Source organism: Mytilus californianus, unplaced genomic scaffold (assembly GCF_021869535.1).
Source record: "Mytilus californianus isolate M0D057914Y unplaced genomic scaffold, xbMytCali1.0.p SCAF_10, whole genome shotgun sequence".
In the NCBI taxonomy this organism is placed as follows: Eukaryota; Metazoa; Mollusca; class Bivalvia; order Mytilida; family Mytilidae; genus Mytilus; species Mytilus californianus.
In genome coordinates, this window is record NW_026262582.1 from 48,977,554 (window position 1) to 48,991,117 (window position 13,564).

General features: G+C 32.2%; 1 protein-coding gene across 2 annotated transcripts in view; it reads right to left on the bottom strand.

The window, feature by feature from the left end:
• The window catches only part of LOC127718286 (vasopressin V1b receptor-like), an 83,469-nt gene extending 81,141 nt beyond the window's left edge, over positions 1-2,328 (bottom strand). The window contains exons 1-2 of one of the 2 annotated variants that reach the window (XM_052224292.1): positions 2,101-2,328; positions 133-268 (exon numbers count right to left, since the gene is read on the bottom strand). In XM_052224292.1, the coding sequence (XP_052080252.1) occupies positions 133-268; positions 2,101-2,178 (214 nt within the window). In that variant the 5' untranslated portion in view covers positions 2,179-2,328. The remainder of the gene's footprint in view (positions 1-132; positions 269-2,100) is intronic. The other variant, XM_052224291.1, reaches the window with a different exon arrangement.
• Positions 2,329-13,564: the final 11,236 nt, after the last annotated feature.

Below are 13,564 nucleotides of genomic sequence, written 5' to 3' on the forward strand. Positions count from 1 at the left end.
GCCATGGTATGGGATAGCGTAAATCGTCCGAGGGAGATGATTTACGCTATCCCATGTATTAACAAATCAAAATCTGGCATTTTGACATGAACTATAATAATTGTTAATAGATAAATATATATTAACTCTTACCTGCAATAGCTAAGTTTATCAAAAGAAAAGACATATTTGACTTAATATTCCTTCTCACTAACAAAACGATTACTAGACCATTGAAAATGACTGTCAAAATTCCTTCTGCTACACATATCCATCCAGATATACAAATCTAAAAAAAAAAAAAAAAAATGAAAACCACATTTCTTGTCATTTCCACTAAACATCTTCATTCTTTATTTTTATTGCACTATTTTTTTTTTGTTTTGTTTTCTTTATATTTTTGTCCATTTTTTGCAACTTTTGCCGAATATTCTTTATTCTTTATTTTGTAAATCCCAGCCAGACATTCATATATCATTTAACATAAACGGTCATTTAAATCTGAGCTAATTAATTAACAATGATTTAGTAAGTTCTGTTGTTTAGTATTTAGCTGTTTGGTGTAAAATCAATAATGTCAGGTTATCACATTATCTATTCATACATTTTTTTTGTCAATATTCCCCCCCCCCCCCCCCCCCCCCACCCCCAGAAACATCTGTGCCATTTATTTGCCTATGCAAGGAATAAAGAAACCAACATTGTCTAAAAAGTGCATGAATCGTTTTGGTTTGAAGGATTTTCTTGACTACAATCGGTAGTATTGACTGACAATAGGGTGTTGTGACCGCAAAAGGGATATATTTACTGGAAACGGGCTGCATTGACCGCAGCAGGGTGCATGGACTGCAAACGGGGTATATTGACTGCAAAATGGTTTTATTCATTGCAAACCTGATGTACTGACAAAAGTCTAGTCGTATGGGTTGCAAACCGGGTTTATTGACTGAAAATGCGGTGAATTAACCACAAATAGGATTTATTGACTACACACGGAATGCATAAACTGCAGAAAAGGGTTTATTGACTGCAAACGGATTGCATTGACTGCAGAAGCGGTGCATAGGATGCAAACGATCTGTAATTACTTTAATTGTTTTTTTTTAAACTGCAATCTGCGTGGATTGTCTGCAAACGGTTGTAATAACTGTAAATGAGGTGTAATGACTCAAACCGAGTTTATTGACTGCAAACTGGTGCACACGAAATGTATTGACTGCACACGTAATGTGTTGACAGTAGACGGGATTTATTTACTGCAAACAAGATATACTGACTGTAAACGGATTGTTTTAACCACAAAAGGTGTGGATAAGCTGCGAACGGCTTTGATTGACTACATACGAGGTTTATTGACTTTACACATGGTTTATTAACTGCAAAAAAATAAGTTTATCATCAGGTGTATTGACAGCAAACGATGTTTATTATGTGTTACATCGCGATGCCTGAAAAGGTCTCAATTTACAGCCAGGAAATCATATAACATAAACATATCATTAAGGTTGTTCGCTACTCTTGTTTTTGACTTTTTGTCAGATATTCGGAATCCTCTAGTTTTATCCATGTAGTTTGACTGCTAACCATTACTTTTCTTTTTATAATTTTATAACATATAGTTTTTAAAGGCCATTTTTGAAAATCTTATAAAATCCTTGTCATTTTTTCATAGTTTTTGAGAGAGAATAGGAGGCAATGATAAAATGTATGAAAAGTCTAGAGAGAATCATTTCCCGCCAAATTTTCAAATGATTATATCTTAAAAACAAGGATACGGACCTATAATTGTTTTCTGCTTTCCAAGTACCGTTATTTATCTATAAACTATCAATTTATAATGGTCTTTTAAAAGGCTTGTTATTTTGAGACAGAGGAGCAAACATCCTTAAACAGTAACGAGTTTACAAATGTTTATAACATCCAACGCGCCAGATTAAATCAAAATGGCTGTATCAGATTACCATTTTAAAATGTTTTTAAAATCACTAGTTTTTCAAACCAATTTAAGGCTGTGTTTGTATTACAGTATATATTGAATTGATATATACTTGTACTCTTACATCTCTTTTCGAGGATTGTTTTTTTTTATGTAGCACACTGATAATAAGAAATTATACTCACTGCCAACAATATGTCTTTATTGTCGTTTGCCGAAAAGTTAGTAACATTCATTACTGTAGAATTTATATTCGCATCCATCCTGTCTGCAAACAAACACAAAGTTCAGAATTCCACAAGAATATATATTTTAAATCCCTAGAGGTACATACGTTATACTTTCTTTTAAAGTTTGTCCCCCCAAAAAAACCCGATCCAATGTCCTGTCTGAAACATCATACTCCTTATTTTCATTATTGCAACAATAAATTTTACTTGAAAGGATGAAAATAATGTTAAACATCGACCAATTTAATAATAAAGTTTAAATGCAGCATGTACTCTGTCGAGTTTACAACACTATTATACTTTGTAAAATAAACCATTATATTTTATAAAGTACAATGATAAAATAAAGATTGATTGTTGCTCTAGTTTTGATAATTTTGTCATTTGGTTGTAGGTTGTTAAGACGTTTACCTCATATCTCATTCATTCATTCTAAGGGATGTTCGCTTGTCATGTTTTGGAATTTTGTCAGATTTTCGGAATCCTCTGGTTTTATCCATTTGTATGCCTTTAAAAAATTTGCCTATTGACCCCCATTTTTCTTCTCATAAATCTTTTACATGTATAATGATAAGCCATCTGTAAAAGTCCAATAAAATTTTATTTATTTTTTAATAGTTTTTAAGAACTTAAACTTATCTATGATACAGCTATGAAAAGTCAAGAGAGAACATTTTCCCGCCAACATTTCAAAGGCTAATATCTCGAAAACAAGCACATTGACCTAGATATTTATTTTGAAACTGAGAAGCGAACTCCCTTAAATTATGTCCAGATCAAACATCTTCTTGGCATTTACAGAATTATGTCCCCATTGTAGGAATTTATCATCTTTACGTCTTAAAATTCGTTTTTACAATATAATATACTTTTCTATTGACATGAAGTCAAACATTTAAATCAGACTTTAAACACGCAACATTTAAGAATACGTTTTAGTATTCATATGTGTTAAAATCGGTTTAATTCACTGATTTTTAGGGCAATAAACATAATGCATAATAATTAATAATTATTTGCTCTGACATGTTTAAGCCAAATGTATGAAATATTTTCCCATAAATTTTGCATTACTAAAAACGAATGTGTTTTAAGACCAAAATTAAAATAAATATGGCTCTGTCTGATAAACGGAAATATTTTATCGAACCTATTGAAAACATTTTAATACACATTTGATTATTCATATGCGTACCTTCATTATCATCAATACATCAGATAAATATATGAAATAGCTGAAATGTGAATTAGATAAAAAAAAAAATAAATAAAAAGATAAAACATTCGAGGTTAGTTTAAATTTCAACGTGTTCAAATCATTTCATTGAAAATTAAATATATATTATATGGAGCGGAACAGATAATAATATAAATTGTAGCCTTTGTATGTGGTTGATACGATGATAAATATATCGACTGAACAAGAACCGAATTAATTAAGAATGTTTAGGAGTGCACACTACCTTTGGAAATTTACCATTTTTAGGACTTTGGGCATATCTAAATTTAATATTATTTTTTTCTTATCCCTAGTCAAGACCAGAAAATGCTATATAATTTAAGAAATACATCATATGCATTTATCTGAGTGAACAGACCTTTTACATGTTTTATATCAAGATTATTATATGGGTGGTGTAAAAATGTTAAATTGAAAAGGTTGTATACGGGGAATGCAACTTTCATTGATAAAAAGAGACCAAAATGACGTAGAAATTAACAACTTTAGTTAAGTTTTTATGGACTTCGCACTTTTTGTAATTTTCCTTGGAGTAGGAATTTTTGTTACACCTTTTCTGCGTACGACTTGCAAGATTGTTCAAAACCGTTTTCGCATAGAAAACTATAAAAGGCCACAAAATGAAATGACAAATGAAAACCAATTAAATGAAAAAAACTAAAGGCCTAATTTAAGAACAAAACATAAAACAAAAAAGAACAAATGTTATTTACAGCCACAGGTGACAATCATGACTTGGGACAGGCACAGGCACAGACAGAATGTTTTTTTTTGGGGGGGGGGGGGGGGTACGAATACATCTCTGATGGCGGCAAACTCTCCCCTATGCTGGAACAGTTGTGTGATAGCATAACATACAAACAAACTATAAAAATCGTATCTATACAAAGCATGCAAAAGCTCTTACAAAAAAGCAAAAACACAAAAAAAACAAAGTAAGATCTCAAAGTACTCGCAGTTACTGAAAGCTAGTTCAAAGCCAATAACTAGTAAAAACATCTTTTGGGTGAAGACATCATTTACAGGCGAAACATGGTTCTGTGCAATTCGAAAAAATAAGCTATTGACAGATTGTAGGACCGTGAATATACATATGTGAATAACAATAATATTTAGTTCGGTTTTGATTTATTGATAAAAACAATATTCAAAAATGTAATTACGTAATGAATTAGAAACCATATAGAAGACCCATTTTTGTTTTCTGCCCTTTGGTCGGGTTGATCTCTCTTTGCCACATTCTAAATTTCCATTCTTAATTATATAGAAAAAAATTATGAAAATGATCGAAACGTTAATCCAGCTCGTATCTAAATTTACCGCCTCGGTCAAGAACTTCATGATAAAAATAAGGATGTGTTATCCTGTTTGTAATAGGTTTTCTACAGCCAAATCCCTAATTAAATCTTCGTGTCAATCAAAGAATTAAGAGAGACTATTTAATTCAAATTAAAAATGGATGAGACAAAGTTCTGTTGAAGAGCCAATACATTCGACTACTGTTGTTTTTGTTTGGTGTATTTGAACTTTGATTTTTGCCATTTAATAAGGGACTTTCCGTTTTAAATCTTTATTGGAACTCGGTATTTCTGTTATTTTATTTCTAACACTGAGCTACGTACTAATGTTGTCTTTATATGGCACATGAAAAGGTAATAAAAAAAAAAAAATTTGTAAGGAGATTTTTTATGCTTGCAAAATTTAATTAAAACACAAGATTCATGTACGGAGCACGTTCTATCTTATACTTTATGGAAGAGACACAATATTTGAATTGGCGGTCCAAATGTGTTTTATGGAGAAAAAAAATTATATAAAAATTCGGGACGTGTATGACTTAATTTATAGTTAAGCCAATAGTATGTCATAACAAAACTTCCAACAATTATATCAATTAAGACCTAATCTTTTACATTATTATATATAATCAGCTCGTAGAAAGGGTTGTTAAAATTCCAATATTGATGAGAACGAGAAAAGTTCAAAAGCACAGTTTTTTTTTCAATATAAATATTTCCTTTAAATCTAGGAAAGGTTCAGCTGACATGTTTAGAGTGATAAATAATACAAACATGATATTTTTGTGGCCAAGGAATACCAAATCTAAATGTGATTTGTATTAACTGGCAAACTATAATCTTCTTATACAAATACACAAGAAACATAAAGCTTTTTTGATCAAAGTATAGAATTATCATTAGAAAAAACGGATAACAGAACCACCGAACTCTAAGGTAAATTCAAAAAGGGGAAGTCCACACAAATTGATAATATCATACATTATCAGCAAAAGGAACGACATTTACTATGGAGTTGTCATATGGTCTCCAGTCTCGAGTATTCAACAAACAATTAAATATTTATTTAATATTCTGAGAGAAAACAAAGAATTTTTAATGACAAATAATTACCAAACCAAATTGTTCGTCAATCATTTTACCATACATTGTAACGTTACATGTAAAAGCGCATGACGTTCAGGGGGGTGAATATCACGTTTCTCCAGGTGAATATGCTGATTTATTCAAAATCCAATTCATATAGAAATACCTGCTAAAATAATACCACTGTACTTCTTAGTCCAGTCGGTAATCGGAGTTAAATAGCTTTATACTGCACTCTTTCTATTTGAGCAGTCAAGATGCGTTGACTTTATATTTCTATGTCATATACAGTCACTGACCCGATATCACTTTTCCTCATGAATATTTAAATAGTGGAGCTGGAACTATATTTAATTATCCATGATGACTTCTTCAACCTGTCCTTGTTTCCAATGTGTACATCGAAGCGTGGAACGACTCAAACTTATTTCTTTTACAATTGTTGGAAAAACATATTTCCCTTGTTAATATTTTTTGTTTAAAACCTAATAATCATTATGTTCTATGCTTATTGTTGATAGTTTAGTCCATACTCAAAAAAATTCGTTCACCATCGATTTGTTTCAACAGGTAATATTCATTTAATTGTGTTGTATATTTTTCCACCAGATATGAGGCCTTAAAAGGGGGATTTTTCCCAATATTTAAATCAAATAAATAACAATAACACAATAAACAACAATTGAAAAAGTTTTTTTCTAGATTGCAGTATAAAGACAATAATATTTTATTGACTTGACATATGAACGATATAAGGATTCAGCCTAAAACGGGGAAAAAGCTCGGCAGATCCTCGCATTTCCCCGTTTCTAAGCCTCATCCATATATCGTTGATATGTCAAGTCAATACACTATTATTGTCTATATACTATATAACCGAAGTGCTTTCATTATTAATTAAGAGAAATCAAACTTACCGAGAGCAATTTATCTTCCGAATAGCGAATTAGTGTATTTGCTATATATCTGATAGAGAATTAACATTAGTATCTGTTATGATAACAAAATTTGCACGTAATTTATAACATCTACAATGTAGTATATATTTGTATATATTTTCGAGACTTGATTATATCTCTTGTATTGTCGTCATTACTATCATTATTCACATATTAAGTCTTCCTTTGGCATTTGACTCAGAATGCATCTGAAAATGTCATGTCAATTATTGCTTCATCAAATCATATGCATTTCAGTTAGCTTTAAACTGTCACTCTGACACAGATTTTAATATGCATATTAAGAGTAAATTATTTAATTTTTAATTTGATACATGCCAAAATACTACTACGATGGATTACAAATCATCATGAAATTACATTTATTCTATCCCACAAATACATTAGATGCTTTTAGAATTGTTATTTGATGTGATTTGGGATGAATATTGACGTTTTATTACGATGTTGAAAATAACAGGTATTGTCATTATAACCATGTGTAAACAGTATTTGTTTTTTAGCGCTTAGAGCCCATCCCTGTAAATAGAGATCGTATAATGTGTACATACACTGTGTAGCCACTGAAATATGTAAATCGAAATAGACAATGACGATATTTTGAGTACAAAACTTTACAACAGATATGATGATGCCAGCCTCCCAGTTATAGATAATGCATATTTTAAGGTTTTTCTTGTCGTATAACACACCGAGGGGTGTCAGGATTGATCAAATGAAAGACCGACCGTAGGGAGGTATTTCTTTGGGCAATCCTGACACCCCTCGGTGTGTTCTACGACAAGAAAAACCTTAAAATATGCATTATCTGACTTATATAAAATATAAACGTCAAAAAAATATTATTTTCTGCAAAGATTTGCAGAATAAGCATCCTATTTTACCGACCATACTTAAGTGGGATATTCCTTTCTAATGCGTTCAGGTTTTAATACGCCCTACGGCTCATTGAGAATGCGAAATAAAACTCACTAATTAATCTAGATATAAACTTTAGAAATCATTATCCAGACACAATGAAAAAATTGCTGTAACTGCATGAAGCAAGGTACAAATGAATTGTTACCACCCGATAACGGTGTATGAAAAATGCAGGTCACTTTGTAAGTAATTCCTTGTACCAACTTAGTTAATGGAAGGGGGTGCTGTTTTATTTGTGATGACATTTTTATCGCGGAAATGTGATTATTTTTTCAACAATTCAGTCGAATCGAATGAAATATTCAGAATAATTTTCTTTTGAATGGCAATACATTTTTTAACAGATAATCAGGATTTAATTATATACCCCCTCCCCTCCCGGCCAACTCGACCCCATTGTGAGGTACGCGGATGTTAATCAATAAAATATAAGAATACACATGTATTTTATTAGTTGATCATTTGATAGAGTAAAAGGTATACATAAATGTTAAGAAGTTAAGAACTGACACGAAGAGAGCACGAAATCGTGATACATGTACATGTAACACGAAAACGAATATCAATACATGTAGGTCACAGTATGATTTCCTATTCAGTGTGAATCAATAAGATTTTCAAAATCTTACACACGAATGTGTTAAATCTGGCTTTTTTAAAAGTGTTATGGAAAGTTTTACATTAAAATTCATCTCCCATATATGATTATGTCCCTGTATTGTAGCGATAATTTAACAAAACTTCACATCATTTGTTTCTAAAGTTAAAATGCGGGTCAATGACGATTTTTTTAGAACCTATCAAAGATTGAACTTTAAAAAATAAATTCCCCAATTGGCAACAACAAACTATCAAACGAATTAAATTTTGAAGTAAATTATAGTTTGCAATTTTTATCAAGGAAAATAATGACCTCACACAGGTCATTATTTTATGCCTTGAAGCATATTTCATTGAAACATGGTATCGTCAGGGTTGATTCTTCGAAAGAATGACCTATCGTTCTGAAAGAAAATAACTCCATATAGGTATATGAATTATGATATTTCTTTTAATGTGTAGTAACATTTCAGCAGCGTCTGCGTTCACAGTATATATCACCCTTTTGATGCGGTATTTATGAACTTGCGTTTCTTATCATGATTTCCTTGATACATTCGAAACAATTTTGTATGCAAAAAGTAAAATCACATAAATACTGAACTCAGAGGAAAATTCAAAAAGGAAAGTCTCTAATCAAATGGCAAAATCAAAAGCTCAAACACATCGAACGAATGGATAACAACTGATATATTCCTGACTTGGTACAGACATTTTCTTATGTAGAAAATGGTGGATTGAACCTGGTTTTATAGCTAGCTAAACCTCTCACTTGTATGGCAGTCGCATCAAATTCCATTATATTGACAACGATGCGTGAACAAAGCAAATAGACACAATAGGTAAAAATGTCAAAAATAGGGGTACAGCAGTCAACATTGTGTTATCATCTTAATCACTATAAAAACAAACAAATGTAACGAAGAAGCACAAAAAGGTATACATCAAATTAACATCCTCATTTTGCTTTGTTATTATACGATTATATTTATCTATGTAAAATCCACCCATAAAGGATGGAAGGTTTTAAGTACTGGCGTAAAATCGCGCGTTTGAAATTCGCACAGGTAGACATAAAATATTTCTGTCGTTCAAAGTATGACGGTATGCATAAGTATAGAGTCACGTAAAATGGATATAACAAAAAACAGACTTAAGGTAGATGGGGTGTCTTAATTATAATCCATAGAATTTTTTAATAATTTGCCAAAATGTAGTTTATATCATGCTTTTTAAAAAAAAATAATAAAAAGAATGGGTCACGGGGCTTATTTTCACGCTATAGGTTGTGCAAAATTGACAGATTTTGTATAGATTATGCATGGAAAACCCAATTTTCTGCCATAAAACGAAAACTACACCATAGAATTTTGAGATAAAATATGAGAAGATAGCTCTAATAGTATGCTTTCAGATAAGAAAAAGAAAAAATGGGGTCACGGGACCCGTTTTCTTGCTACATAATAAAAAAGGTAAATTTCGAACACATTCTATTGTAAAAGTAACTTTATCTGAATTATCTGCCCTTACATTTGAGTTGCCTCCCCTTATGTGGCAAAGTTGGAAAAAATAGAATCAAACAAAAGTATTCTGTTTTTTTGTAAAATACAACCATAAATATGATAAAATATGTCATTTTCTATATAGAAATGAAAATTCTTACACATGAATTACCTACTTCTCTCAAAATTTGCACCTTTTATTAAAGATCTAGACCGATTGTTTTCTGGTATTTCAAAATCCAAGATGGAGGAAGACACCCTATCTACCTTAACAGTAAAAGTAATATTAATAAATAAAATAATAATTGTGGTTCAAAGTATGACGGGATACACAAGTACAGAGTCACGTCAAATGTATATCACAAAAAACAGACTTAACAGTAAAAGTAATATTAATAAATAAAATAATTTTGTCGTTCAAAGTATGATGGGATACATAAGTACAGAGTCACATCAAATGGATATCTCAAAAAACAGACTTAACAGTAAAAGTAATATTAATAAAGACAAATAAAAGAATATTATAACACGTTCTTAAGATGATAAACAACGTCAATACGCAGAATCTATACTTAAAGACCATTGTGTATTATTTGTGAAGTTGATACGGAATATTTATCAACAAGGTCTTGGTACCTTCCGATGAACTTTTTTAGAATACCCCTGGTTCATCAAATTTCTGGTCAGACACTGGTGACGTTTAACAAAGTCTGAGTAAGAGCTGCAAGCTCTTGAATACCGAATAAGTTGGGAAATATATATCTCATATGCAGGTGAAGTTGGTATATTGCTACTAAGGTGGGGGAAATTGATAATTTTAAAATTAAAATCGTCTCGTTTGTCATAGATTCTGGTACTGAGATGACTGTGTATGTCAAATTCGAGGTAAAAGTCTAAAAATGAGGCGGAGGAAGCCGTGTCTGTTGTTTCTTTAATTTCTAGTTCTGGTGGATATATTAATTTAAACCCAATCAGAAAAGTTCGGATTGTTAATGGAAAGAACATCATCAATATATCTGAAAGTGAAATTAATTAACCTTGCTTCTTTGATCTTCTTGTTTTTGACAAGTGTCTGAAGGAACTCCGATTCATATGAAAATAAGAAGAAGTCGGCAAGGGGAGGCGCACAGTTCGTTCCCATAGGAATGCCGACAATTTGTTGAAAAAGTCTGCCTCCAAATTCAACAAATATGTTGTCAGTAAGAAACTCCAGCAATCTGATCACTTGTTCCTCTGTGTAGCATGTTTTACCCTTTTGTTCACTATTAATAAAATATGCCTTATGGTACCCCAAAGTAATAAATTTATAGCGTATGCTACCATTTTTATATTGAAAAGCATTGTGGATTATTTCTTTTAGACGGTTTTTCAATTTCACATGGGGAATGGTGGTATACAAGGTTGAAAAATCAAATGTTTTGATAGAACTAATTTAAGAAAAAGACCGAGATTTCAAATTATCGAGAAGTTCTTTAGAGTGTTTAAGAATCCACATTTGGTTAATACCACTACGCGAGTACACAGTTTCACAGTATTTCTGAAGACCTTCTTTCACTGCGGACAGAATTTTAGTCAATCTAATGGACAATTCTTTAGTGGAACATGCAGATGAGCCGGCAATGTACCGTTGTTTGTACGGAATTTTGTGAAGTTTAGGTATCCAATACAAACAAGGTAAGTCCTCCGATTTGTTGTTCAATGCAATGTTCATTGAACCCATGAAGGACTTATGATTCGCCAAAATCTCATCCTTGTCAAATGATATGTTTTTGTATGTGGGATTACCTGAGTGCTCGTTTATTCCCAATTCATTTACCAGACACTCGTAGTAATACGATTTACATACAAAGACAAAATTATTTTAAACTTTGTCCGCAGGAACAACAACATATTTATCATGAAGAGATGATACACATCTCACAGCCTCTTTGTCTCTGAAAACGGACTTTGGTCGATCATTCACACAGTTTTTCAACTTATGAATGCGACGTTTTATCAGAGACCTGATTGTTTTGACCCATTCTGACAAAGTGTCCAGTTGAACCTCTTCTCGTTTAGCCCATGCTCTGGCGTAGTCCTCAATGGAATCCATAATTATTTTGAAATTATGGTTCCAATTGATGTGTTGGGGTTCTCTAAACTTAGGACCATGAGAAATCACCTTTCGGAGATTTTCATGTTGAATTATGTTTAGATCCCCAGTAATAACATGGCCAGAGGGGCTGTAATTGTAAGGCGAGTGGGAACAGTCACATGTCAGAGGTTTGTTTTAGGTATTGTTCTAAATCAAGGTCCTGTAATGCTTGTTTATAGTTAAATATTTTGGGTGCAATGGTTTTGGTGTAACTGTAGGATACAATAGGAACAGACTGATTATGAAAATAAATAGGAATTTTAGATGTTACCTCCTTGTGATTTAGAACGTTGCTGATGTTGATTGCATAAAATCCAATATTGTTTCTTCTTTTCCTCATGTCAAGGTTCCGATCTTACTGGTTTAAAAAACCAGAAAAGAGCTACATCACAAATTATACTGACAAGTCTGTATATTGGAGGAAATGTATTTATGCATCCTCTGTCAAGTGCATAATCTCTCAAACATTTTAGAAAATTAACAGGCAGTGAAAAAAGAATAGTTCTAATGTAATGTAACCCTAGCGGATGATGAAGATGAGAAAGAAGGTCATCAAAGCTCCCAGAGAGCGATCTGGATTTGGAAGACTTTTTTACATTAGGCCGATGGTAATGTTTTTGCCCATGACTACGTTGGTTACGTAAGATAGTGTTAAATAAACTCATTACATTAACATCACTGCAGGCTGGACTTGACAAATTTCCTACTCCTTTGACATTATCATTGCAACCATATGGCATTGCAGTACCTAGCTCCCTTATTCAGATATTTTCTCTATCTTTTCGGAAAGGAGTTCTAAGTACAGGGCTATTTTGTGTGGTGATAAATTTTCTCGATGATGCGTACTTTCATAGATAAAGAAGGATCATGGTCCGGTTGATTAAAATGGTTATAAAGGACCCTGAACTGCGGATCTTTATTATCAGACCGGTGTTGATTCATCCTTTTACGCAAAGTTTTGTCGAGTTTCACCAACATAAAGTAGTCCACACAAAGTACATTCAATTCTGTACACGACATTGTCCGTGGAACAGTCCAGAGGCTCGAAAGATTTAGTATAATAAGTTTTTCCTGTTAAATTACTGGTAAAATCAGGAATCGTGATCAACATATAACATGTCTTACACGTGCTCCTTTTTCATTTTTTGAGTTTACAAGAAGAAATGATAGATGTTAATTCCTCTTATTGGCTGAGGAATTTACTATCAAGTCGACAGACTAGGCTGTGAATCTACTGAATATTTATTTTCATGATTTGATAGACATCCTGTCAGCTTTAATATTTTAGTATTACGTTCAGAAGGTTTATGACAGAGCAAATTGAAATGTAAATTACAAACCAGAATTGACAGAAAGGTTTGAAAAAGGTATCAAAAGAGGAAGGGTTTGGCGCCAACAAACTAGTTTTATCCCGCTACATTCTGTATGTGCCTGTTCTAAGTCAGGAGCCTGTAATTCAGTGGTTGTCGTTTGTTTCTATGGAACATATTTGTTTTTCGTTCATTATTTTGTGCATAAGTTAGGCCGTTAGTTTTCTCGTTTGAATTGTTTTACATTTGTTATTTCTGGGCCTCTTATAGCTAGCTATGCGGTATGGGCTTTGCTCATTGCCGAAGGCTGTAAGGGCGGTATGGGCTTTGCTCATTGTTGAAGGCCGTAGGGAGATCTATAGTTGTTAA